Consider the following 27,961-nt stretch of genomic DNA (forward strand, 5'->3'; position numbering starts at 1 on the left):
CCTCGCGGTAGGGTGCTGGAGCCTATCCCAGCTGACTACGGGCGAAAGGCGCACCACACCCTGAACTGGTCGCCAGCCAGTCACAAGGTAGACATAGACACCGTCACTGAGTGGGAACTGAACCCAAGCTGCCCGCACACAACTCAGGCGAGTGTACCACTACATCATCTGTGACCTGCAAGGTAATATTAACGTCACTAAAAACATTATATTATTTTGAGTTTTTTCCTACGAGTCAAATTGACAAATCACTTTGATGCTAATTTTGTTTGTGTCACAATTTAAACTTCTGAGCCTATCTGTAACTGTTGTCATTTCTATGATTTTCTATTTTTAATAACTAAAAAGTAGCTGCTGAATTAACCATTATTAAACGTTTTTCTTCTTTGAAACATTGCTATTTGTAATACATTTAAGCCCAAATGAAAGAACGTCAATGGGCAAAATTGTAGTTGTATTCATTTCAAACGCATTTTAACAAATTTAAAAATGATAACGAGTCAGAGGCCCAATGAAAATCTTTACTGTGGAGAACCCAAGAGGTCATAGGTCATTAAAATAACAAATAGTCATGAATCATCTTTCTGCTGGAAATGCTTCGTTTTGTTGTCATTATGAATCCTTAATTCTCCATGGAACAAAATGTACACAAAGTCGAACTACTAGAAGACTTAAAAACTAAATGGATGCACTACAAAATGTTTTTTTCAGTCGGGTGGTGTTTCTTCTTTCAACCAGCAGATGGGGCACTCGCCTTTCTTCCAATTCATTTGTGAGCTGTTCTCATCTCACATGCATTCTAACTACATATTTACACACAAGATCTGTTCAAACCATAAAAAGTGTCAACCACCAGCTCAAAACCACTTAAAAGTGGTGTTTAGCACAAAAAGTTAATGGAACAATGATGACAAATGAGACACGCCCGTTGAGCTGCAAAATAAAAAACAAAGACTTAAATCAACTGAACTGAAGATTGTACACCAGCAACAGAACTCATCCAAATCCAGCCGCTGTTAGCCCAGCCGATGTGTTGTTGTACAAAAACATCTTGAAAGCAAGTTTAATTAAAACCAAAAAAGTACAAGACAAAAATACTTCTGCAGTTGTGCTATGCTAACATAGCAAAAATTACAGTACGGAAAGCAACGAAGGCAGCAGAAAAAAACCCAAACAAGTAACATTGTGGTGACAAAGGCAAAATGCTGTCCCACCACCCCAAAAATCTAGCAGTCAAAACATTTTTTTTTGTTTTTTTTTAATGGCCACTGAATTGATCTTCATCTTTCTTTCTTTCTTCCTGGAGTGTCTTGATTACCAGTAAACTTTTTTTGGCCATCGTGGCGATCATGCACAGTTTGTCCCGATAATCTATTTCATAAACGGGCTGCAAAAAAAAAAAGCATGAGTCAAGTCCTCAACTTGAGAGCTAACATAGCTTATAATCCGTCTAAGGCAAAAAAAAAAAAATTGGTGGCTAAAAACAGAGGAGGAAAGAATTGCGGGAATCTTGAAGGCGCGAAAAGTCACACGCGGAAGCTTTCGCCCTTGCCGTCGATGTGGCGCAGACGCAGGTAGACGTCGGTGCCGATGCCCTGCATGGACTGGATGGACAGTGATCCACCGAGGTACTCGGCGTACGCCCGTGACGTCGGCAGCCCGAAACCAAACCTGAAACCACAAAAATAAAAAATCGGAATTGAAAATGAGTTGTCAGCACGCTGTAGCGGCCCACCACCTCGACATGCTTACGTAGCAACATCGTAGCTGTGTCAAAAAAAAAAAACGTACTGAAACAATCTCAATATGAGAACTTGCTCAATTCGCAACTGATTTTCACACGTTTGACTTTTTTGCTAACATCAGGTGCGTGCATAGGGATAGGGTTTCAAATGAGGGTTTTCAACTTGGGTCAGGCATCAATAAACGTAAGCAAATTTTATTGAGATGTAGTGGGGAGTTTTTGTTTGATTGTTGTTGTTTTTTTTAAGTAAAAATAAGCATACTTTTTGGGATCCTAAAAGAAAATGATGATTCTCCATGGGAATATAATGTAATTATCTTCTAAAATGACTATCAAATAATTACTTTATAAATGCCGACGCATCAAAATGATCGGTTTTGATAGTCCAGCTTCATTTAATTCTTTTAGATTTTTACAACCCCATAGAAAAGAGTAAAAATGTGAATCATCGCTTCTAGAGCATGAAAAAAAACCCGATACTGAATCTAGATTATTTTTAGACTCGCGGTGATCCCGATCTGCAGAAGAATCACCGCCTCAAGTCCATTCATTGCATTTTTCCGAACCGTTTGTGGCTGAAAATGAGTTTTGGTGGTTACCCGTGCATGGGGCCGGAATGGTTGCCGCTGTTGGTGATGTTGTTGAACAAGTTGTTCATACGAGGATCCTGCGCGCTCTCCTCGGCCGTGCTAAAGTGGTAATCCGTCACCTTGTCGATGATCATGTGCGGGATGCCGCCGCCGCGATCCGAAATCCTGCACGCAGAAAAGTAAGGTCGCGTCTCGGCGGTCGGGCAATCGGCGAGAGGCGACTGACCTGATGACAAAGTCGGTGTCGTTGTTGGCAATGGTGACCACCACGTCGGGGACGTTGTAGGGCGTGTCCAAGTGGCTCTCCATGGTGGCCCTGATGACGACGCAAAGCATGTGTGACGGAGCGCCGAGACGCGGCTTCAGGTGGACTGAGTGTCATTTGATTGCTTTCTTAATGCGCGCACCTCATGGCATTCTTGAGCAGCTCGGGCAGGATGTAGTCGAGCGGCAGCGGGATGAAGGGGAAGCGCGCCGCCACGTGGCCATTGATGCGAACTCTGGGAGAGTTGCCGTACTGATGCTCGCATAGACGCCTGCGCACACACACACACAACATGAGGAGCTACTCTCCCCACACGTGTACTTGGCTAACGCAAACAAAGAGGGAGGTGGACGAGGACAAAGCGATATGCTGACACGGCACCAATACGAAATGATAACCCGCGGAAAGTTTATCTTCTGCGGGTGTGCGCTGATCAGCTGCAGGTGACTCAAAGCAAACAGTTTTCTCTTTTGCTGTCAATCAAAGTGAGCAACCAATCAGAGGCACTCACCTGGCAAAGTCCACCCACTTCTCGATGATCTTCTTGGGGGACAAACGTCTGCAGATGATGCCCACAAAGTCGGCCTGCAAGCACGAGAGCAATCGGGGAGGAAGTAGGCAGACAGAAAAATGGAGAGACAGAAACGATCTAAGGAGATGGCTGGGGCGGACAAACAAAAAGACTTACGTTGTCTTCGTGCAGGGCAAGGTGGTGCGTGGCCAACATTCGTATTCCCAGACGAGAGCAAAGTGTGGTGTCCAGGAAACTGCGAAGTATGGTCTCATCCTGGAATGAATGAGAAGAAAAGATGGCTTACAACAACAACAAAATAATACCAATATTAATAATAATAATAAGGGCAAAGTGTTTGTGGGTCTTACTTGCGTGTGCTTGCGACACTCCCTGAATCCCTGAGCCAACATGGTGACCACGTCCTTGTGGTCGTCCAGAAGCTGCTGCACCAGCTTGCAGAAGCGAGCCTCCGCGTCCTGATCCTTGATCTGCGACGATCATGTCACGACTTTCACTCACGCATGTTGACGCACACACTTTCAATTCATTCTTTTGGGATTTCTATCATTAGCAATGCAATTTAACGATACCATTTTTGCTTTGATACGATTCCACGCAGCTCCGATTGGAAAAACAAAAGTGACGTCTCGATGCTGGAGCGAACCCCGAGACGCAACGTTTGGCAACTACCGTGTCTAATTTGCCACGCCGGATGCTGACGTCATCAAATTGACTGCGGCAAAAGCTAAAGGTGGGGAAAAGTGTCTCTTCACTTCCAGCTCTGCTTTTGAGGCTCTTGAGTGAAAAAGGAACCAAGAAGCCTTTAAATCCTTTTGACAGTAATCACATCCTATGAGGAACTTGAACTTGACCTGCCCCCGTGTACGTTTACAGTGTGTGTGTGTGTGTTTATGTTACTCACAGGGGGGAAGTCGATGAGCATGTGGTATGCTCTGATGTAGAGCTCATGCTGGAAGAAGAGAAACGAGAGTAAGAAGCGGCTTCATTATTGTGAGCAGAAAGCCCCTCAGTGGGCCTCGCGGGATCTTCCCAGCACATTTTGTCACCGGCACGCGACTAAACTTCCAAGAAATTTCTTCCTCTTCTACTACGAAAAACAAATCCCATCCAAAAAGTATGTCACTTGTTGACTGAACTGACTGTTTAGTGTGAGGCAGCTGCGAAGTGTTTTGTGCTGAGGGAAGAAAGAATGTAGGGGAAAGTTCAATGAGGGAGAGAGAAAAAAGAAAAGAAAAGAGGCAGAGGCCACAAGTTGCTTATGAGGGGAAAATTGTGAGTTGGCTGATGACCTTTTGCTCGAAAAAAAAAAAAAGATTTGATTGATCTACACGTGAATCACAATCATCCCATCTGGGATTGGCTGTAAAAAGCGTTTTTGATCGTGTTCATGGCATGCAATCAACCCAACACGTCACAGCGGTTTACATTTTGTTTCTTTTAGAACATTGTGTTCATATTTATTTTACATTTAACTAAATCCATTTTGAAATAAACTAAAAAACATTTAGAAAAATAAGCAAAATTCCATTTTTTCCCCTCCATAATGTGATTGTGATTTCACGTGCGATTATTTTTTCAAGGTCCCATTACAATGTATTTTTTAACAAACGAGCAATAAAATAATCTGCATGTCTATCAAGAATAGAAGCTTTATTATACATAAAGGTTAGGTTAGGCTTACGCAAAACTAAAGGCAAATAAATGCACCATGAATGGAGATGAAAGACCGTTACTCCAATTAGTTTGATTCATCAACGTTGCGCTGTAAACGTAAATCAGAAAACAAAGTTTTATGGCTTTTTCCCCATATTGCAGTCTTTGCAATTTGAAAAGTGCAATCTACTACATTGAATCAAACAACAATTTGAAATATGGTGACCCAATAAAGCCCCCACTCCCAAAACGCAACGCCTCGTGGCGCGCTTGCCAGAGGTCGTCATCAAAATGACAAGAAGCAAATCAAAACGACACTGTCAGGTGCGGGCACGTGCGCGTGTTTGTCTTCTCTTACCACTTGCAGGATGGTGGGATTACACCCGATGATGAAGGGGAGGCTGCGGAAGCCCTTGATGCGGTGGGCGATGCGCACCGGGAGCTCCTTGTGCAGGTACTTGGCGCTGCTCTGGGAAATCAGACAAAACCGTTTGAAAGGGAAGCACACGTGTGCGTGTGTGTGTGTTGGGAGACGGGAGTACTTACCAAGATGTGGTGTCCGTCTGGCGACTTGCCGGCATACAGCAAAGTGGCTAAGGTGAGTCGCACCGAGGCCTGCAATGCAATCAACATCACACCGTTGATGACTTGTAACAAATGAAAAAAAATATATTATCATTTCCATGCGATGTCGATGAAGCAGACGGACAGAAATGCAAGTTGTTGCAATGCGATGGAACGGTGTATAGTTGATTCAACATTTTATTGAATAAATATATGGTGACATTTTTCGAATGTAAAATGTGTGCCGAGACTCAAAAGTTGGGAAAACGCAACTCTACACAATATGGCAAGTTTCTCAGGGCTGCAAATGCACTTTAATGAATAACTATTGTGCGTTTTGCTCAGAGAGAAAAATGTGAGGGCTGCGCACTAGAAGGCAACAGTTGATTTATAGACATCTGGAAATTCTGGCACCACCACAGCAAACAAAAACTTTTTCTTTTTTTTCTAAATGTCCTCGCTTTCCGGACTCACGTGCCTACTCGAGCTGCTTTAACACTGGTGCTGAAACAAAACAACTCCTTGGAATGTGCACACAACTGGAATGCACACAAAAGCAGCAGTTTGAAGACAGACGCTCTTGAGCCTTTTTTTTTTAAGTTAATCGGGCTTTGTGAATTACGCACATTTGATGTTTGGATTTGTCAACCAGTGAATATGTTAAGCTTTACTTGAACATTAACCACCTCTGGGCAAAAAGCACACTGCCAGCATGATAATTCCTTATGCTGCCTTCACCTATTCATTGCTTTGCCATAATTCCTCGGGTAAACTCAACTCTTGTTTGCGCTCAGACAAAAGTATACAAGTATTACTCTGCTTTGGGCAAGGAACTTTGTTAAAGTCAAATGTGGAGCTTCATTTAGCTGTCCCACCATTTTGTGGCACCTTGGTTCCAAGGAGCTATTTTGAATTGAATTGCTGAATTCATTTAGACGAAGGCAGTGCTTTGTCACCAGTTTGCATTTTGATGTGAGTTGGGGAGTAGTTTCAAGAAAGAAATGGGGTTTTGTACTGGCTTCTATAGGAAAAGGTCAACCTTTTTAGGGGTGTCAATTACTCTAGTTTTGAAACAGAAAGTAGCTGAAATACAATCATGCTAAGAGTAATAAAATATGGCGAGCAAGTTGTTGTTTAGTGGGACAAAAGATTGAAATCTTGAACTCCTCGTGGGAAGAGGCAGAAAAACATCCTGCTGCGTTCAGGACCCTGGTTAAAAAATCGGTCACGCTCAATGTCACCCGGGCGCTTCATCCTCCTCTAAGTGTCCGAGTTATTCGACAAAAAAAAAACATATTTAATAAAAGAAAAACTAGTCTACAGAAAACAACTTCAGAGAAAACCCAATTGACAAAAAAGGAACACATTTAATGGAAAAAGTATGTTATTGAATGTGAAAAGTCGAGCGTGAGAGCTTAAGTTTGCCCCACCGCCGCCATTTGATTGATTGGATCAACGCCATGATGAACAAAAATATGACATTACTCGGTGGCACATGAGAGGAAGATTAAAATGGTTAAGATTGGTTAATTCGTTTTATTCAGCTGTGATATGACAGCTTGAGTTGAACGACCGAAGAAGAAAATGTCATTTAAAAAAAGACCGTCAGTGAACGCAGCTGACTTCCAGCTAGCCGTTAGCGTCGCTGCCACCGCTGGCTAGCTACACAAACACTTTAACATAACATCATCCTTTCCTCACCTTCTCCGCGGAGACGTCAATGGCCGACTGGTTGTAAAAAGACGTCACCGTCTTGGAGCGCTCTCGGGCCAGTTCGGAGAAGCCCTGCAGGGAGGACGTGGACCTCAGTCGGCGGCCCCCCGCGTTTGACATCAACGCCGGCGCTAGTGGTGCTGGTAGTAGTGGTGGCATTGTGGTAGCGGGCGCCAGGAGGAGGCTGCCTAGCCTCGGCCTGGCCCGGCCGGCGGCACCGCTCAGCATCTCCGCGGCGAGTCCCGGAGGGGCCCTGTTCCCGTACGGAGAGAGGGGGAGTTCGGCCAGGCCTGCTATGAGGCCATCAGGGGGTCGCGGCTGCCACTGTGCACAAAGGCACGTACGCTTTGGTCACAGTACCGAGGGGGTACTGGGGCATGGAGGGCAAGTAGTGGCCTCCCGTGAGAGTGAGAGGAGGAAAGGAGGGTTTTTTAGTAGGAGACAGCGGAGCCAATCAGCGGGCCAGTCAGGACGTTGGGGGGCGGGGCTTACGTCCAGGCAAGCTCGCGCAAACAAAATGGAAGAGGAGCTGGTAAACATTTCCCAGTACAAGACTATTTTCAAGAGCGATAACATAGCAGCGGAAATATTAAACACTCAAGTAAAAGGATACAAAGGAAAACAAGACTTCGAGATTAGATTGGAGAGTGACGTCATTGTGAAATATCATTAAAGATAGTCACAGAGAAACATATTTCGCCACAAATGCTAATAATACATATTAAAGCCCCCCTTGTTATATTTTCGTATCTGAAATTGTAACATTTTAAGAAAAAATCTCCAGCGCTGTTGTAAAGTGTAGTGGGAGCACGAAAGTGTACTATTTCTATTTGTTGTTATTTTGTGGTCACGCACCCAAATAAAGACAATAACTTGTATTCATTCAACACAAGATTTTATTATCATGGTTGAAGTTTCCAATATTTTGCTCTTCTACTGTAACTAAACCAACCTATAAAATCCAAAATGAGAAAATTACTAAATAAACCGGTTTACACTTTATTCACACGCATAAAAATACCAGATAATTTTCCTAAAAGGACATAAAAGGTACGAGGAAGCACAGTACTTGTTAAAATATTCTCATTTGATGTTGAGTTTGCGCTTTTAAAGCTCAATGTAGGTGAACGCCCTCCTCCTCTCGCCATCCGCCTCACAAGTCCAAGGCCAAGTTCCCACGGTGGATCCTTATTTGGTCCACATCTTATCATGAACGTTGCACAGAATTCATCATTAACACTAAGTAATATATGAATATAACGTGAGAATAATATAAAACCAATAAACATAATCACTTGTCATTACTGTGCACACAACTTCTAGTTTCATTTGATGGATGCTTTTTGTGTAATAAATGTTTAACACCTGTAGGAAAAATGAACGTGTTAATGGTTGAAAATCTGTCACGTAAATGCTTAAGCTACTAAACGTAATACAATCCATCAGCACAGTGATTGACTTCTCAAAACAATGCGTCACACAGTGACCATTTTGTCAATGTCATTGCACAATGTGCAAAATCTAAATATGTCAAAAAAGGATCTCGTAGTCAAGTTACGAGAATATATATATATATATATTTTTTTTTGTAAAATATGTGACTTGCTGCAGTGGTATGCATGTCCGCATACTGCGCGAGTGCCTACTACTGTTACACTGCGTTATGTCACCGTTGACCTCTTGAATTTTGGAAATGAACCCAAAGAACATTGGGTACACGAGTGTCGACTCTCACTGGACACTTCAAGTCGTATTAATAGGTTGTATTAAGTTGCTCAAGGCGCCTTCTTCCACACCATCACCATGTTCTTGTCGCTAAGGGCCACCAGGTACTGGAGGTCGGAGTCCATGGCCACGCTGTTGATGGTTGGGCCCTCCACTCGGCCGACACCCTTGCGGACGGGCGCAGGCCACTGCAGCACCTGAGAGGAACGAGCGGCGCGTTAATGCGGTCCTTGCGAGGACGTTTCATTCGCCGCCTCTTCCTTACCTCTGTGGGCTCAATGGGCTTCCTCGTCTGGAAGTTGTCCTTCTGGAGGTTAGTGACATGGTACGTCCACAAGTTGCCTTCGTTGTCACCACACACAACGTACGAGTGACCTAAAGACAACCAGGAAAGTTACTTTGACCATGTAATACATTATGTATTACAGCTAGTTTGCGTGTCATGTGGTTAGTCATCCAATTATAATAAGTCAACATGTAAAATTGCATGAAAGGTAATGAATTACATAAAGAATTGGTTTTGCCGCCATGGTTATTATTGTTGCGGAATTTTAATTATAGTTCATTTTTGAAATTTTATTTTAGTATTCATTTTTGTTTTTAAATAAATGAGTGTTTTACAGAAGGGTGCGTATTTTACTGGGGCAGGTGTTGAGCGCCAGGTAAGGAACTTCCGTGTGGGTCCAGCGTAGCTCAGCCAGCACGGCGGCGCGCACGCAGCCGCTCTTGTTGGGCCGCTGAGATCGCGTCCGGCTCCAGCTCCACAAATAGATGCAGTCGTGCGTGAAGTTCTTGGAGGCTGACCACCACCGCAACAACATGATCTCATTAGCGTTCTCAATAAATACCCACATACACTCTGATAAGATTCAATGCGGCTAATGTGTGTCCGCTCACCCACGATGTCATCGGTGAGGAAACTGAGGCCGTCCACGGTGTGATAGTTGAGATCTTGGTCTTCCTTCTCGTAAACAGGGAAGGTTACCTCCGCTTCTTTAGACCTTCCGAAGCCAAGTAGACGCTTCTGTTTAATGAAGTTTGGTCTGACCACTGAGGGAGTTTCAACTTTTAACACCGACCTCCTGGCGGCGCTTTTGGGCGCGAGCTGCGTGTTGTAGCAATGCAGGCCCTCCTCGCACGCCGCCAAGAGCTGCGCGTCAGGTCCGCTGGGCGGCAGGCAGATGTGCAGCGGCGTGGAGCTGCTGTCCAACGTCAGCAACTGCCTGAAAGTGAAAAAAGCATCAAAAACCTCTTAACATATCAACAATGATTTATTAGAGTGACAGACTACACACATCAGCAACTTTGAAATATTTTTATAAAGACATTTTCAGATTTTTCATGATTAAACACAGTAACATGCATGTGTAAGCCGAGGATTATTTTTCTCGACTTGGGAGTCGCCATTACTGTTGCATGTGTAAGGCGGCGGGGCCTGGCCTGGTGAGTGACGTGGGCGTCATTTAATGAGCGTAGCCTTGTCTGCCTGTTAACTGGCTGATGTATTAGCCAGTCTGTGTGGCGAGTTGTGGCCAAATCTTATTTTAGACTAATAAATGTCGATCTTAAAAAAATGAAACAAAATCACTCACACAACTTTAAAGTTGTACTTGCTGTCGATACCGCCGATGTCCCACAGCACGATCTTGTTGTCGTAACAGCCCGCTACAAGAGACAAGAGAAGAGATGCCTTTTAAATCTGCTTCTTGTGAAACTGTCCGTTGATTGAGCTGATGTGACGCGGACGGCTTACTGAAGAGGAAGTTGCCCTGGCGGTGGTTGAAGCGGAGGACCGACAGCGCCTTGCGGCTAGCCCGGAACTCGCCGTAGGCAATGTTGTCGCGGGGGTGGATCAGTTTGACCAGACCTCGCTTTCCGCCCGCCGCGAGGATGCTGCAGTGCTGCGCTGAAGCTCCACCCCCTCGTGACATCAGCACCGTGGACCAGGCCAGCGAGAAGAACTCCTGCGATGACAAATAATATTCATTATGACAGATTATGAGCATTTGTAGGGTGCTTTGTTTTGTTTTCAGAATTGCAAGTTACAAGACAAATTTAAACATTGACATTACAGATTTTGACTGTGAGTACACCGCAAATATAACACTTTAATTTCTTCATTAAAATTATGACATTTGACAAAATGTTTAATAAATAAAGAAAATTGGATAGGAACAGAAAAACCTGAATAAATACATTAAAAATATTTTTTTTTATATAATTATTGTAATATTTTGAGGAAATACAAAAAGTTCACATTTCAAGGACGAACAAAAATTAAATGATTCAAAAAATATATAAATGAATACCTAATAATAATAAAGACGATGAGTACATGCAAAATGAGTGAAATATGTATTTTACAAAAATATTCAAGTTGTTCTTTTTCCCGATTTTTTTGGGCACTTTATGTTCCCCAGTTTCAAAAGGCACCAAAATCTAAAGAAAAAACACAGACTTACTCCCAATTCAAGTATTGATTTAGAAAAAAATAAATAGAGCCTGCAAGTTTTACATTAACAAATAAGCCGACCCCTAAGCAAACTACTCCTTGGCCTGAGGTAAATAAAGATATACAGTACATTATCATAACTGGCCGAACAAGCATGCGATTAGACAAACCTCCTCAGTCACTTTATACTTCTTCATCACTATGCCGGTCTCACAGTCGATCACGCACAGAGAGTCTCCGCCGCACGTCGCAACCAAGCGACTTCCTGTGCAAAACACACACACACGCAATGTTGTCAATGGCCGCCGTTCAAGACAAGTCTGACAAGTGAGATTGTTCAGCACACGAACCAGAGACGTCAGACTGAGGCTGGAAGGCGCAACCCCAAAGTTGAGTGGACAAGTCTTCCGAGTTGTCCTGCTTGCTGTGACACTGCAGGACGTGAAGAGGTTGCAGACGCACCGGCTGCACAACAGTCAACATGCACCACCATTGAGGAACTTTTCACTGAATGGAATTGAAAGAAGGCCCAAACAAATTGAGTCTATGCTAGGTTACCTGCGTCTTGTTGATGCTCTTCGTCACATCCTCGCTCATCTCTGCCTTCAGTCCACTCTTGGCTCCATCCATCGCCGCCGTTCTCGGCGGTGTCAAATGCTTGCTGGCGGCCTCTCTCCTCGTGGAGGCACGTGTCGGCGTCGGGGAAGACAGAACCCCCGTGGCGGGGCTCTTGGGGACGTCGCTGGCGGCGGTCGTTTGGATTTTCGGGCTAAGCCTCAATTTTCCAGGGCTGTCGCCGGCAGAGGGGTCCGCCGCTGGATTGGGGCGCGCCTTTTTACGAGGAGTCAGTCGCAAGTCGTTGTTTGTCAACGCCGGGGTTTTCTTCCTTTTCAGGGGGGTTGCGACCTCCTGGATGATATAAACAACAAGAATGACAAAGCTAATGAGTTTCATAAAGCACATCTGACATCTAACTTAGTATGTCTTCCTTTGCTTTGTGCCAAAGTCGTTTCAGGCTGCACTGTCACTAATGCACTAGTAAATCCACAGAAGAACCCACACCCACTCCAAAGAAACCGCTGTATTTTTTTGTCTTACATTGGTTTGGTTTGACATGTCCTTCTTTGCTTCCGTCAGGGATCGCAGATACTCCCTGGCCAAAATTTCAACCTAACAGACACACAATGAAAAACATGAAGTTGCAATTCCTGGAGGAAAGGGTTGCCAAAAGGTGTTGTCTCGTGAATTGATTATTTGGGGATGCCACAGCTTGACAGACAAAGCACTAGTGCACCCTCTGGTGGCGCACTGCAGTATAGCACAGTGAGTGTTTTCACCTGAATTTTAGAAGTATTCCACATTTTTGTCATTTGAAAATTCCCACATCACATGGAGAAATGCAACAAATTCAACACCCTAAAATTCAGCTGTCGTCTTTTTTCAGTCTCACATCCTTCATCTACCGCATTCCACTTCAGTCTATGGAATTTCAGTCACATGTCAGCAATTCTAGGCTTCTAACTTCTCCATACATTACATTCTCTTCATTGTGTGACCTCATTTATTTCATAACAGGGTGGGGTCACATATAATAGTTAAGGTAATTACTAATTATTTTACTCCCCACACAATACCGCAAACTACAGCATTTACATCTAAACTGCTAGCAAGAAAAGTGAATACGTTGCTGAGTGAAAATGTCCAAATTGGGCCAAATTACAGTAAATGTGCCAAAACACATTTAAATGCTTGGAATAATCAGAGGGAATGTTAAGAAGAAAATACAAAAGACACTATAAAATAGAAAAATGTACCAACCAATATTTGTCATTACCTTCCATTTTGTGAAATCGCTGACTGAACTGGGTCCATATTTCACCTCTTTCCGAGCTGCATTAACAAAGTCCTCTTCCAGGGCGGCCATTTTCTCAGCCGTGGCGGGATCTGGGAGGCTGTAGCTCCTTCCCCACAAGGTGATGATCTACAAAACAATTTGTCAGTGAACCTCTTAAACTGCAAGTACAATCGAGTCAACGATACATCAAGTTTACGTACCCTGGTCCTCAGGTTCTCGGTGAACACGAAGCGCACGTGGTTGGCAGTGCTGGTGATGTCTTTGCCGTTGTAAATCCGCAATTTGGGAAGCAGCGTCATTAGCTTGTAATTGTCACTCACCTGTGAAAGAAAACATTTGAATAAGAGAAAGTGTCATGATAGTGAATAAAGTAAGAAATTACAATTCAACATTCCATAAACTCATTCTATGTTTCCCTCTTACAGTAATATAAAGGTTGTCCTCCATCTTGACCTCTTCAAGGGTGCACAAAGATCCCATAGAGGTGATATCCTCCATTTGGTTGTCGCTGAGGTCCAGGAAGCACAGCTCGGGTAGCTCCAAGTTTTTGGGGAACTCTTGCAGTCTGTTCCCAGACAGATCCCAGCGCTCCAGGGACTCCAGACGGGACAGCAGCTTGACCGGCAAGTCTGGACATTTCAGTCCGAGCTTGGAGAGACTAGAAAAGGGGGGATGGTGTGTGTGGGTTGACTGTGGGGGAGAGCTGTAAATAAATCATGAAACGTGCTTACTTAAGTGTCTTGATCTCTTCAAGTCTCTTGGTTTTTGGAGAGCCTTTCTCCAGTAGAATCTTCTCTGTAATTGTTGCCATTTGTTCTCTGGAGAAAAAGCATGCAAAGCACTAAAAAGACGAGGTCAATTTAAACAAAGAGTCTCCTGGTCGAGACGTGATGAACGAGCCACAGCCACACCCAGACACTGCAGCCAATTTTACCCTACTAGATTGATATCAAAAGTTAAAGAGCTATATGGTGCCTTTGTTTGTTCATTTCAACATATGGAGAACTTTTAGTCTTTATAGACTCAAGACTCAAAATGAACTTACAGGACATTGAGCGACTCACCCACTACGGAGCAAAACAGAAACTTTCCCGGGGTCCAAATGAGGTACTTCCGGTGGGCGTGGTTTTATTTCTTTAATGACATAGTGGCTTACCAAAATGACAAAATAGACTTTTTCGCGTCTTAAATATACAATAAGATATGTAATATGTATTTTTTACTTTTTTAATCGTTATTAGTGACCTTCAGACGAGCGTGGTAGACATAAGCGAGGTACAACAACTACCCGATAGATGGCAGTAATCGCCTTTGTTTGAATCGACGCGCCCCTAACGTTTAATCGAAGAAGATGCAGGTACCATGATGGTTCCGGGTGGAGTTGTTGCGTCTTGTGCTTGTAAAGGTATCCGGCGCTGTCTTCAGTGTGAAAAGTTAAAAGAAAATCGTGTTCCAGAAGAGAAGGTAAACCGTTGTATAGTGTATTGTCATTAGCTGTTAGCAGCGGATTGCAAACTACGGGTGCCTCCGCGGAACAATCTGGATGACGTCGCGATATTACGGAAACAGATATTGTCTATTGTCATAATGCCAGACAAAATGTCAACATGGCCCTGTGTTTTCTAATTGTACAACGCAAATACATCAAATGAGTTCTATATTACTAATTATAGTAGACACAATGATCAGCATAACAATTATTTCCATGTGTTTGTAGACTGTGCATCTTTTCTTGTACAACCCTGAAACAAAGCTCGCCATTCGCAAAAATGGCGAACCGGCGTCATTTCCCTTTTCCGGAGTGTTCCTGTGGGAGGACTTCTTATCGGAGGAAGAGGAAAAGGAGCTGATCAGCAGCATGGACAAGGACGTCTGGAATCTGTCCCAATCGGGTCGAAAGAAACAGGTACAGACGATGGTGTCAAGCATTCCTGATCTGATATTCAAAAGAATATTGCAATTGAAATGGTCCTATTACAGGACTTTGGCCCAAAAGTGAACTTCAAGAAGAGGAAAGTGCGTCCCGCCAATTTCAGTGGACTTCCTGCATTGAGTGAAAGACTCGTGCTGCGAATGCAACAAGAAGAAAGTCTGGCGGGCTTCCAGCCTGTGGAGCAATGCAATCTGGACTACCAACCTCAGCGAGGCTCCGCCATTGACCCTCACCTGGATGACTCGTGGCTGTGGGGGGAGCGCCTGGTCACCGTCAACATGTTGTCGGACACAACGCTGACCATGTCGCTGGAACAGGAGCTCCCGCAGCTTGGACTCTCGGGTGAAGTGAACGTAGCTGTGGCACTACCGCGCAGATCTTTAGTGGTGTTATACGGGGAGGCGCGGCATCGCTGGAAACACTGCATTCTCCGGAAGGACATTCGGGAGCGCCGAGTTTGCAGCACCTACAGGGAGCTGTCGCTCGAGTTCCTCCCAGGTGGGCAGCAGGCTGAGCTAGGAGCTCAGCTACTCAAGATTGCTGCCAGCTTCAATGGAGCTCCTATTTAGACCCTCCAGATAACCACCATGAATGTCTCATGGATATACATTTTTTTAAATTTCACTGTTCTGAAAAAACTCAGCATATCTCTGAACAAATAATATTATTTAAATTTAGCACTGATGCAAATTTTGTTCATTGACAACAATCCTTTACCATCACACTGACATATTTTGTTTGAGGAACTACAGTAGAGTGCATTTCCCTTATTAAAGTTGCATTGTGTTTTAACATAATAGCATGTCTCATTTAAATAAAGGAACCAAAGAATAACGTTTGGCTCATTAAAGGTAATTTGTCTACCCTAACTGAAAACCTCTTTTCAAACATTGTTGACTTCCGCATTTAGCATGTTCTTTCAACTTTTCAATGAGCTCATGTAACTTTTTGTACAGTAGCACTTCTGTGCATCTCTGTTTGATCAAAATAAAAATATTCTATTGTGTTGTAATAAAAGTCTTCATACAAATGAGGCAGTAAAAATTAAAATTTCAGTTAATTGCACACGGTTTGTAAAATTGAACGTGATACTTGTATTTATCTAGTTTACTTTTTAAGTTTAAGATGAGTCAAATCAGTATTTCTGCTTTTACTAGACTATCTTGTATACAAGAATCTGTACTTCTACTTAAGGATAGTGTGCGTACTTTAAACACTTGTGCTTACAGCATACTAATGCAGCAATAAGGCCATAATTTAAGATTTTTGCTTGCTGTTTTCAATCTCCAAATTTTGTGTTTACAATGAATGTTTGCATTAAAAAAAACTCCTATGCTAGATTATAAATACAAAACGATTAAATAAAGAACAGAAGGTACAACGTAAATAAGTGTACCTTTTCTTGCTATGATAGTCCTGTGCTGCTGCGCAAACTATCCTATCCTGATATCACATTTTCAAGTCCATATATTTTCCCCTAAAATATTTTCGATAGTATTTTGTATTTGTTGTTTAACAGTGTTTTTTTTAACTCGTCATCTATTTATTTCGTGATATTAATAAATGCTTAATCAATACTGCATTTCGCTTTTTTATATTCGTGCTTTTCGAATACTGCTTACGGTAACTGGGCGTGTCTTGTGCCACGTGACGACTATTCGTATGCCGCTGTGCAAACTTGCTCGTAGTTCGTAACCTCGTATGTTCGTAACCCGAGGATCTTTGGGTAACTGGTTTTATGTAAAAAAAAAAGAAGAAAAAAAAAGTCAAAAGAAACGCGGCGTCATCTATTTGACACGTTTTTATTTTGGCAGTGTCAGCCGGATATCCGCGTCTAGTCTGGCTTTGCTGGCTGATTTATCGTCGGCTGCAAACTGTGAACTGCTCCTGGCCGCAATCTGCTTGTTGATCGTCCCGTGCGGCTGATTAACACACCGCCGGTTTATTCTTAGCTCTGCTGGCACCGCGGGGCGGCTTCCACTCGACGGGAGAAGTCGTCGTCAAGCGGCCGTCACCGCGACACGGCGGCGTTTATGTCGAGTTCGGAACGCCGAGAAGCTTTTTCTCCCCCCTCTCCAATGTAGCTCGGTAGCTAGCAGCGTCGCGATCACAGCGTTTCCACTGCGCCTTTTTCTTCCCCTTTCTTTGTGTCCCCCCCCCCGAAGCTTCCCGGATAACCATCGGTGTAGGCGGTGCGAGAACCGTAAGAGTCGAACAAGGGAGCCAAGATTGAGGATTCATCCCGAGGCTGTCAAGCGGGCTCACCCCCCTCCACCCCTGGTCACTGAGCGAATTAATGGCCGGAAATCCGAGGAGGGGCGCGGGTCTCATCGGCTTGATGAAGGACGCCTTTCAGCCCCACCAGCAGCCCCTGCAACCCCACCAGCCCGCCGTGGTGGACAAGAAAATGGTGGAGAAATGTTGGAAGCTCATGGATAAGGTATGCATCGTTTCTTGTCAGGGTGAAACACTGGCCTCAGATGGTTTCAACTGTTACTTCCCTCTTTCAAGGTTCTCAAATGTGACTACTGATGAAGCCACTGATCTCCAAAATTGTCTTACACAACCCCTTGAGTTAGAATTAAATACAGCTTTGATCTTTTATATGTTAGCTGTTTACACGTTTGCATCTGAAAATTGTTTTGATGAGGTTGTATACAAACCTCATCAACCAAATATCTTCTTTATGGAGAACTGTGCCTGCAAAGTACAAAAAAAAAGAACTAAAAAAATACTGTCATTGGGATAATGGCCCATATTGCAAAGAATTGTATGTTTTATCCGACTATGACCAAGCAGATGCAACCTTAACTGCACATCTCCATCCAATAGGTGAGCAGTATCAGCCAGCACTCCTCACACTAAATACCTTTCAAAAAAATCCCCTAAAATGAGCCGGCATCGGCTTGTTATGAGGACAGCCATGGTAGAAAATGTATAGGTTGATGCTAACATAAATGAAAATGTGGAGTGATGCTTTCTAACACCTTCATAGAACGTGTAGGCGTCTTCAAAAGACCAGCAGTTTGACTTTATTGGAAAACTCCTGTTCAGTTAATGAAGGTTGTAGGCCGCTGACTGTTGCAACCTGCAGTCAAATTAATTCACTTTCTATTATTTCCCATTGGACCATAAAATAAGGGGACACTAATTGAAACTATTGGTCACAGTTTTAATAAGCAGACGACCTACTTTTGGAAAAGACGCAGATCATGATTCATATGAAGAAAGCATGTGACCGATTAGGGAGGTTTTACAACAGGCCACTCATATAACTCGCAGATTGTTGCAAAATGTAATACAGTGGTGCTTTGACTTACAAGTTTAGGTTGTTCTGTGACCACGCTCAGAACCCAAAACACTCCTAAACAATGTTTGTAATACGAATAAAAGCACTCTACGCTCTTCTCAAAACAGAGCAATATTTCTTGCATAAATGCACATTGACATTGCACGCTTTCTGGAGTGACAGCGTTACGGGCGGGGGGGGATATATCGTACCGAATACTCAAAGCGTTTAACAATGTCCCTCAATAAGACGTAATATTATAATTTTCACAGAGGATACACAACATTTCTCTTTGTGTCTTGTTACTGCATATTGTTTGTCCGTGTTGCTTGAGGGGTTCTAACTCGCGCAATATTGACGCTAGTCGCATTCGCCCGTCTATGGTGTTTTGCATTGTGTGTTAGCACTAAGCTAGTTGACTTTGTATATTTTGTAATCTGGACTCTTTTTCTGTTGAGGTAAAGTTCTCTGCCACCATTTAGCACTCAGAAATTGTGTTGTCTGGTCTGGCGATGCAGGTGGTTCGCTTGTGCCAAAACCCCAAGGTGGCCCTGAAGAACAGCCCGCCGTACATCCTGGATCTGCTGCCCGACACTTACCAGCACCTTCGCACCATCCTGTCACGCTACGAAAGCCGCATGGACATGCTGGGCGAGAACGAGTACTTCCGCGTGGTCATGGACAACCTGACCAACAAGACCAAGCAGACCATGAGCCTGTTCAAGGAGGCCAAGGAGAGGATGTACGAGGAGAACTCGCAGCCCAGGTGAGCGTCAACATCTCTTTTATGCAACCTTCACGAGGACCGCGAGTAACAGAAATTGTCATCAACTACATTTTTTTTTTTTTTTTATGGGAATGGCCATCTTGGATTTTATTATCAAGATGGGAAAGTTTACAAAAAGGAAAAACAAAACTATGCTCCTTTTTTTAATGGCTTTCAAAGGGGTTCGGGTTAAGTTGTCACTTACAAAAGCTCTGTTAGGAACATGCAAATGAAGGACTTCAACTAAAAACTAAAATAGATGAGGTGTCTGAACCGTACTCTTGTCAGATATTCATTTGCATAGCACAGAGAGCGGACGCTTTGTTTCGACCTTGTGAATAGTTACTGTTTAGAGTTGTTAGTCAATATTTTCTCCCATATCAAATAGGGTTGAATTCATTTGTTCAAGGCTCTAGCTGGTTATGAAAGTTTTATTAATTGTACAGGCGATGAAAGTAAAATGTTGCCATTCTAAAAGACGAAACAATGTCATCACTGTGTCAAACAGTCAGTAAAAACATGCAATCAAAATAAGCATTTTTAGATGCCAAGAGATTTTTTTTCATGAATTTTGAGGCATTTTTTGCCGGAAAACAGCAAGTGTACTGAGCAATTTTTCCAGTTATTTGTAATTTCAAGATTTCACAAATAATAGGCCTCCATATAGATGCTTGTTTATGTCATAAATAGTCTGTAAAAGTTAAATTGCATTTTCTTTTGCTAACCGACCATATGCGATGCTGAGTTAGGCTTTGAGCGATGTTGGCATATACAGCAACATAAAACGTAATATGTGATGTGAGGTTTTCCATGAGTGTTGCAATGCAGCGAGCAGCAGCCAGAAGAGCGGCCATTCTCGGATAAAGATCTCTGAATAACACATCGACTTCCCTCTTTGTCCTCAAAGTGATTACAAAGCGAAAGTCTGTCCTTCCTCCTCATGAGCTCATGTGATTTATATCCTTGTCCGATGTCACCCTCGGTCCATGGCGCATCATTGAGTCAATGTCCATCTTCCTCCCCCTCAGGCGAAACCTCACCAAGTTGTCCCTCATCTTCAGTCACATGCTCGCCGAGCTCAAAGCCATCTTCCCCAACGGCCTCTTCCAGGGCGACAACTTCCGCATCACCAAAGCCGACGCCGCCGAGTTTTGGAGGCGCTCCTTCGGGGACAAGTGAGTTTGTCTCGCAGAACCACGACTTGTCCGTGTTGCGAAGTCTCTGATCGTGACTGTGTCTTACCCCGCAGAACCATTGTGCCGTGGAGGACGTTCCGCCAGGCGCTGCACGAGTTCCACCCCATCAGCTCGGGCCTGGAGGCCATGGCGCTCAAGTCCACCATCGACCTCACCTGCAACGACTACATCTCTGTCTTTGAGTTTGACATCTTCACCAGGCTCTTCCAGGTCAGCCAGGCTTTGTTTCAACCACATTACTGAGCAGGGCCCAACCAATAATGGATTTTTGGAGGCCCATTCTGATATTTGGTACTTTAAAATACTGATAACCAATTAATTGGACAATTAATTTAAAAAAAAAAATTACAGATTTTAAAAGTGCTACTATTGCCCAATTATATTAAACAGTAGCTCTTCTCACATTAAAATCCCTGTTTAGGGGAAATGTGTCTTTTAGAATGTTTGGGGGGAAAAATGCAGAGCGTATTAAATACGACTTCAAAATCATTTGTTCAAAAAAAAAAACAAGCCTTTGTCTCTGCTCTCAAACTCTGTGCGTGTCCACCGAAGGCGTTGAAACCACGCCCCACTCAGTTGTCAACGCTCAAATCAAACAGCACGACTACGTTGTGAAGAATGTGTGCTACGTTTCCATCTTTCTTCAAGCTTTTTCACACCGCACTTAGCGACGTGCAGCTCACCGTCGACAAACCCGTTCGTTGTGTGTGTCTTGCGAGGCCAGAACCAAATGCGCCTTCCGACGTTATCGGGCCGCCACCTTCATGTTGTTCAACTCAAGCGGATGTCATGGTGATGTTAGAAGGTACATCCAACAAGAAAGGGACAGGCGGAGTGATTTCAGACAAGCACATTTTGTGAACGCACTGTAAGATCAAAACCAAATATTTTTTGCCAAATAGCATTCCAGCCGACTGACCAAGAAGATCCTCCATAGCGTTGAGGTTGCGGTTGAGGGTGGTGTGCCTCATTTCTTGCTACTCACTTCCATCATTGTCTCGTGTTGATCTTTTTGTGTAGCCGTGGTCGTCTCTCTTGAGGAACTGGAACAGCCTTGCGGTCACGCACCCGGGCTACATGGCCTTCCTGACGTATGACGAGGTCAAAGCTCGTCTGCACAGGTTCATCCACAAGCCCGGCAGGTAAAGACCATGAAGTCTTGAAATTTTGCCCCCAAATTGTGTATTTTAAGAAGCAAAATGACACGTCCATCGGCTATTCTCTTATTTATCTCATTTATATATCTATGTGAATTATTGTTGTATTGCACTGGAGAGGGGAGCTCTCTAATCTCGTTGCACACTTGAGTACAATGACAATAAAGGGATTTCTGATTTCCTCCTCCTCAGTTACATCTTCAGGCTGAGCTGCACACGGCTGGGCCAGTGGGCCATCGGCTACGTGACGGCGGACGGCAACATCCTGCAGACCATCCCTCATAACAAGCCGTTGTTCCAAGCGCTCATCGACGGCTACAGAGAGGGATTGTGAGTCGGGCTGCTTTTCCCTCGTGTGCCTAAGCTTTGAAAGTCAAAGACATCCGATTGGACCGCGTCTGTTGATCACAGGACAAGTAATTGGCCTAATGCTGGCATTTTCCATCCATCCAATCGTGATCTTAACCAAGAGTCTCGGGGACGCTGGAGCCTATCCCAGCTGTCATCGGGCAGGAGGCGCGGGACACTCCGCATTTTCCATTTGACCGAATTCAGTGCAAAATATGTCAACAAGTGAGCGGACGGTAAACTGCAAATACGGACAACAGTAACTCTTTCTACATCGGCTGCTTAAAGCCGGAGATTTTTCCACACTTTGCTCGTCCGGACCCAGCCCTTCTGAGGCAATATTAAAAGTCCGAATTGTAACAGTGCAGCATCTAAGCCATAACACAAGAGGCAGCATCGATCAATCGGGACTGGATATTGACACAACTGTGAGCTTTCACCCAGCAAAGCACATCCTACAATGAGATCAGCAGCACCAGAATCTGATAATATCCTTAAATATAAATAGAGAAACAATTCCTTTCAACGCAACAAAGTGTTCTTAAAACACAATAAAACAGCGCACACAGATATTCTTTATCCTCAGTGGAAAACTATTACTGCAGCATTACAGAGCGTCTTTGTGCGTTTTTTTTTTCTTTTTCTTTTTGTGTTCACCACCATACTGCCAAGGCGCACTCCAGAAAGAGCAGCACATTGTCGGTGGATATTTGTGCGTGAACGAAGAATACTTGAGGCCACCACTGTACGTTTCAAGTGCCATTTTGAATGATTGGCCTTCCCGTGTTTGTATTCTTCAGCTACCTATTCCCAGATGGCCGTGCACAGAACCCAGACCTAACAGGCCTGTGTGAACCTTCCCCGCAAGACCACATCAAAGTTACCCAGGTTGGTTCTTGTCATTCAGCTTGACTCTCAAGCACACGGCGCTGTGGCCAACATACGGCCTCCCCTTTTTTTTTTGTAGGAGCAATACGAGTTGTACTGCGAGATGGGCTCCACGTTCCAGCTGTGCAAGATATGCGCCGAGAACGACAAGGACGTCAAGATCGAGCCGTGCCGACATCTGATGTGCACTTCCTGTCTGACGGCCTGGCAGGTGAGAAACTCCACGCGCCCCCTCCTACAAATGACCCGCCCCACCCGACACCTTTCGCCTCGTCTACAAACATTTTTTGTGTGCGTGATATCAGGATTCAGAAGGTCAGGGCTGCCCCTTCTGCCGCTGTGAGATTAAAGGCACCGAACCCATCGTGGTGGACCCCTTCCACCCCAAAGCCAGCGGGGGGGCTTTCGCCGGCTTCCAGGGGGGAGCCGGCCGGGCCGAGGCGGCTGCCAACGACGAGGACGACGACGAGCGTCTGGAGCACCAGAACCTCGTCATGAGCAGGCTCGCCTGCAGCAAGGTACATTCGGTCCGCAGTATCACAAAAAAAGGAATCGCCATGTTCGCCGTTTCATTTCCTGCAGGGGTGGGCAAACTTTTGCTCTCTGGGACTCCATTTTTAAACCAGACAGATGGCCAAGTCAAACGTAGTGAGGAAAAAAAAGTTAAAATTGATTAAAGTACATTTCTGGCGTCCTGGCACCAAGAAACTATGTTGAAGTAAGTTGAGGAGCTTCATCAATGTAAAAGTAGCGCTTTAGCAGCATTTTTGCAACCCAAAACGGACATTTAGAAACCTTTTTTAGGTGGGGCGTCAATTGTAAAACACACTAAGAATGAAATTTGTGTGTGTAGGTGGAACGGCCACCATCTCCCGTGTCCCAGCTGCCTCCGGTCCCGCCCCGGCTGGACCTCCTTCAGCAGAGACCCTCTAACTCACACAGCCAGCTGGTCCAAGGAGCTTGTGCTAAGGTCTTGTTGAAGTCTACTAAACACTGTCCACTCAAGGAAAAAATAACATTTGGACTACTGGAACCACTCATTAGCTTTGCCTTCTTCTCCCCGCCCCAAAAAAGATGGCAGGGAGTCTCCCACAGCCGGGTTTAAATTTAAAAAGAGCCTCCCTTGTCTTTCTGACACAAACAGATGGGGGCCACCCACAGGGACAAGCCCCTCCCACTCCCCCCGGCGCTCCGAGAGCTACCGCCACCACCTCCCCCGGAGCGTCCTTCCCTGGCAGCGGCCGACTCAAGGCTACAGAGGCGACCCTTGCCCTCCACGCCTGACACGCCCGCCTGGGCCGCCAACTACATGGTGCCGCGGCCCGTCTGCAAGGCGCCCACCGCCGCACCGCCGAACGGTGGCGCCAGCGGTGGTGCAGAGGCAAGCAAAGCCCAGGTGGCCACCAACGCCATCTACTGCTTGGCCGCCAGGTACATTCTCACCATTGTCATGTTTCAAATCATGTTTAATCGCTAATGTGAGCACATCATCTGCAAACACTTTTTTCAAACGTCTTAGAGCCACGCAAGAAATAAAATGATGTAACAAAGCCGGCAGAAAACAGGCTGACATTTTTGAAGAGCTCTGCATTAAAGATTTTCAGCTATGGCAAATGAGTCTGAAATGTGTGCAACCAGGGCTTCACGTCAAAAGTTTTGTATCTACATCCGTTTAGGTCGCTGCCAACGTCTGCAGTGTCCAGCAGGGAAAAGTTGCCCACCGATTGCGAGGAGAACGAGTACATGAGTCCCACCTCGCTCCCGGCATCGGGCGCCCCGTGGGTCATTACCGGCTCGTTGGTACCGCCGCCGCCCCCTCCCAGCCATGCAAACCACCACGACGATGTCAGGTGATTGCCTATTGTCGTGATGATTTGTAGCTTTCATGAAAAAAACTAAAGCTTTTTGCATGTTTATGCTCTTTGTGGCCACAAGATGGCGCCAAAGCCCCGGTTTTAGGAAAATGGAAGATCTGAAAAAGTTGAGCATTTTGTTGTTCACCTGTTGTTCCAGCGGTGACGGCGTAGACGTGGACTCGGCGGACCCTCAGGTGTACGAGGCCATGTGCAACATCCAGGCGCAGGCTGCTTCCTCGGAGGCCCTCGATCATGGTAACCGCCAACTAGACCACGTCGCATCCTCCGCTGTGTTGAGGGACATGATTTAGACTTCTTGCGTGCTTCACTTCATGCAACCGTTTGTATGCTTGTGCGTGTCTTTGTGTGCATGAATGTTCTCTTTTGTGTCTGTGTTTTTTTGCGTGCGTGTATTTCAGAGCGTCCTCAGCAATCCTCCTCGTCGGTCTACCAGGCCAAGTCCGCGGACGGCTCGTTCGAGGACACATACGAGTACGACTGCCCTCGCCCGCTGGCCCCGCCCGCGCCTGCCCGGCGGGTTCTGGCGGACATCAACGGTCCCTCCAAAGCCTTCAGCACGCTCAGTATCGACGGAGCCGTAGAAGCCAGTATGTGCTGCTCCGAGCGGCCTCATCCACACACGAAACGCCGTCCCCTTTTTTGCATCACGTTCACTTCCTGTTTCTATTTGTTCCTCTTACTTTTTGAGAGGGCAACAATAACATCAAATTGACTATTACTTCCATTTCGGTTTCAAGGATGTCATCACATTCACCTCAAGGTCCCAAATCCAGTTGTTCTAGGTATTAAAAATACAATCACATCACTTCCTGTTCCAAGTCGTATAACATCCCGTTTAGGCGCCATAAAATAGCATCACGTTCACCTTCCCTCTCCATTTCTAATTGTTACGGCTAACGTGAAGACATTTATAGCATCAAATTCAGTTTTACTTCCTCTTTCTAGTTTTTCCACAGCCCGTTTAGAAGGCGACAATAGCATTGCATTCATTTCTCTTATTTCCATTTGTTCGACATTCTAACGAGTCGCTGAAATATCTTTGCTTTTACATCATTTAGGCGGCGACTATACAATCACATTCTTTATTACTTCACGTTCTTGAGTTTTTATGCCTGGACCAGAATGTCATCGCCTTCAATTTTAAACTTGCTGTTGCATCACAATCATTTTTACTCTTCGGTTTTTGTTCTGAAGCCCATTTAGGCAACAACAGCAAACGTGGCCCTCAGCAGCCTTCTTTGTATGCTAAATGTTTTTTTGTTTTTTTTGCCACCGCAGGCTTGTATACGCCGGGCATGGACCGTGAGCGCCCCCCCAAACCCCTCCCACGCCGCGCCAACTCGGACCGGCGGGTTCGGCCGCTGAACAGCGAGCTCCCCTCAACCTCGCCGGAGCAGCCCGCCCGACCTTCCTCCTCGCACACACCGCCGCCCCCCTCGGCCGGCGTGGCGCTGAGTGGCGAAATCGAGTGCCTGATGTCTCAGGGCTACTCCATCCAGGACATCCAGAAGGCGCTGTTGATCGCCAGGAACAACCTGGAGACGGCCAAAAACATCCTCCGAGAGTTTGTGTCTGTGCCCTCGGCTGCGCACATCGCCACATAGTCCCGTCGCGACCCCTTCGCCTCGTGCCAACGGTCGCCCACGCTTCGTCCCACGCGGAAAACCCCAAAAGCCTTCAAATGTTCGTTAAAGCGTACGTCATAACCACTCAAGGGACCATGTCGACTCAATGTGGCGCCAACGCCGCTCGCTGCTTGTGTCGTACCATTACGTGGCCATGAGCGGCCCTTTGTTACAAGAATAATAATAATAATGGTGTCGTACGAACAGGTTGACCATGGTTCGCACGGGGATGGGCATTTGGAGCTAAATCGTAGCCTATTTGTTTCCGTAGCCCGTTTTGCCAGGTAGACCCAAAAGCATCACTTCCCGTTTCCATTTGTTCTGCAGCCCGTTTAGGCGCCAACAATCGAATCGGCTTCACTTTTGCGTTATTTCTAGTTTTTCTGCAGCTCATTTAAGCAACACCAATAGCATTGACTTTTACTTTGAAGTTTTTCTCTGTCACGCACTAACAATGCCATCATGTTCACTTTTTTATTTTGCGACATTTCCATTTGTTCTGCAGCCTATTTGGACACAATTATCTCCTGTTTTCATTTGTACCACAGCCAGTTTAGGCGGCAACTATAGCATCACATTCACTCCCTGTTTCTATATTTTCGACAAGCTTGTGTGTCTAAATTTACTTTTACCTGCAACCCGTTCGACAGCATTTGTTCCACAGCCCGTTGAAGCATAAGCACCAACAATTAGGCACTGATATTTTTCATTTCGTTCACCTCCTATTGTATTCGTCACACAGCCCGTTTAGGCCGCTAAAATAGCATCATATGCACTTTTACTTTCTGTTTGCCCATCCCTAGTTCCACGTCAACGCAGTTCTACGACGAGTTTGACGTTTAAGCGCAAAACAATGCAGCCGAGACATCCTCGCGTTTGAGCTTCTCTCAACTTTGAACCGTTTCCGACTAAAAAGCGCCAACAGTAACAGACGCGTTCCCGCTCGTGACGGATGACGGAAGCGCAAACACATTCCAGTCCCAAGGAGGAGAGTTTTAGCGTAGGCGCCGCGTTTACTCAGATGGCCTTGTCAGGTGTCAGTTAAGTAACGTCTAACGTCTGTAAATGTGCCTTGCCTTTTGGCAGGTTTGCTCGCCATTTTGGAAGACTTTCTTCCTCCAGTAGTCACAGATGGATTAATATGAAAAGAGATTAACACTCCAATACTTTAAAATGCTAGTACTAAAGAATTTTTGTCTTGGGACTGATGTAACATAAAGTGGTAGCACATTGACTTAAGGTGATGAAATGACCACGTTTAAGGCCTTACGGAGGACATTATAAGGTGGTACATTATTTTATTTTATTTTTTTTTCTGGAGCTCCACTCGAGGGACCTTGCTTGACTGATGATGAGCTCCGCGCTTTATCTTCTGTCTTGAGACTTTTATGCTCCTGTCTCTTTAAAGAAAGACAAACCTCACTCCCACCTTTTGGCCAGCTCCAACAAGCCTCATTAACAAGGCAGGAAATGTCTCATTTAAAATGGACGCTTAAATATATGTACGCTTTAAAAAAAAAATTCTTTTAACTCGCCTTTTTTTCTTGACAACTCGCCTACTAAAATATTTGTTGCTGCTTTGTCGTCATCTTCATGTAAATATGATTTATTTATTGTCTTTTTAATATCCTCGGCGTTCGTTGTGTTGCCATGTTTTCATGCCCAAGCCATTAAGATTTTTAATTAAACAGTATTTTATTTAAAACCTTTGTTGTGTGTGTGACTCATCACTGATACATTTTTGTTTCATTTTATCTGTATGAAAGAGTTGTAGTATATTGATATT

At 44.8% G+C, this 27,961-nt stretch overlaps 4 protein-coding genes across 5 annotated transcripts; 2 read left to right on the top strand and 2 right to left on the bottom strand.

The window, feature by feature from the left end:
• Positions 1-507: 507 nt before the first annotated feature.
• bckdk (branched chain keto acid dehydrogenase kinase) lies at positions 508-7,476 on the bottom strand. Its single transcript, XM_088280306.1, has 11 exons — positions 7,053-7,476; positions 5,334-5,402; positions 5,146-5,256; positions 4,036-4,083; positions 3,482-3,601; positions 3,288-3,386; positions 3,111-3,184; positions 2,742-2,870; positions 2,561-2,650; positions 2,344-2,499; positions 508-1,671 (listed from the first exon to the last, which is right to left on the bottom strand). Exons 1-11 carry the CDS (start codon positions 7,290-7,292, stop codon positions 1,527-1,529), a joined length of 1,281 nt encoding a protein of 426 aa, XP_088136432.1. The 5' UTR covers positions 7,293-7,476; the 3' UTR covers positions 508-1,526.
• A 574-nt stretch (positions 7,477-8,050) lies between these two features.
• Positions 8,051-14,197, bottom strand: lrwd1 (leucine-rich repeats and WD repeat domain containing 1). 2 transcript variants are annotated; one of them, XM_088279703.1, is made up of 16 exons: positions 14,161-14,197; positions 13,828-13,914; positions 13,520-13,754; positions 13,297-13,416; positions 13,076-13,222; positions 12,340-12,411; positions 11,800-12,150; positions 11,592-11,706; positions 11,412-11,506; positions 10,543-10,753; positions 10,382-10,454; positions 9,869-10,012; positions 9,687-9,790; positions 9,430-9,588; positions 9,055-9,164; positions 8,051-8,986 (listed from the first exon to the last, which is right to left on the bottom strand). In XM_088279703.1, the coding sequence occupies exons 2-16, from the start codon at positions 13,905-13,907 to the stop codon at positions 8,840-8,842; spliced, it is 2,163 nt and encodes a 720-aa protein (XP_088135829.1). In that variant the 5' UTR covers positions 13,908-13,914; positions 14,161-14,197; the 3' UTR covers positions 8,051-8,839. The 2 variants fall into 2 exon arrangements, with proteins under 2 accessions (XP_088135829.1, XP_088135830.1); XM_088279704.1 differs by having other exon boundaries at positions 14,142-14,174.
• Positions 14,198-14,391: 194 nt separating this feature from the next.
• On the top strand, positions 14,392-16,079 carry alkbh4 (alkB homolog 4, lysine demethylase). Its single transcript, XM_088279842.1, has 3 exons — positions 14,392-14,560; positions 14,814-15,002; positions 15,077-16,079. Exons 1-3 carry the CDS (start codon positions 14,459-14,461, stop codon positions 15,596-15,598), a joined length of 813 nt encoding a protein of 270 aa, XP_088135968.1. The 5' UTR covers positions 14,392-14,458; the 3' UTR covers positions 15,599-16,079.
• Positions 16,080-16,789: 710 nt separating this feature from the next.
• LOC148320591 (E3 ubiquitin-protein ligase CBL-like) lies at positions 16,790-27,874 on the top strand. Its single transcript, XM_088280099.1, has 15 exons — positions 16,790-17,469; positions 18,837-19,084; positions 20,113-20,259; positions 20,334-20,490; positions 21,301-21,422; positions 21,630-21,767; positions 22,586-22,673; positions 22,753-22,884; positions 22,979-23,191; positions 23,527-23,643; positions 23,818-24,104; positions 24,350-24,523; positions 24,687-24,784; positions 24,949-25,137; positions 25,829-27,874. Exons 1-15 carry the CDS (start codon positions 17,326-17,328, stop codon positions 26,152-26,154), a joined length of 2,580 nt encoding a protein of 859 aa, XP_088136225.1. The 5' UTR covers positions 16,790-17,325; the 3' UTR covers positions 26,155-27,874.
• The last annotated feature ends 87 nt before the right edge of the window (positions 27,875-27,961 follow it).

Source organism: Idiotropiscis lumnitzeri, chromosome 17, assembly GCF_059441095.1.
Source record: "Idiotropiscis lumnitzeri isolate Australia: NSW breed Sydney's pygmy pipehorse chromosome 17, RoL_Ilum_1.0, whole genome shotgun sequence".
Taxonomy (NCBI): Eukaryota; Metazoa; Chordata; class Actinopteri; order Syngnathiformes; family Syngnathidae; genus Idiotropiscis; species Idiotropiscis lumnitzeri.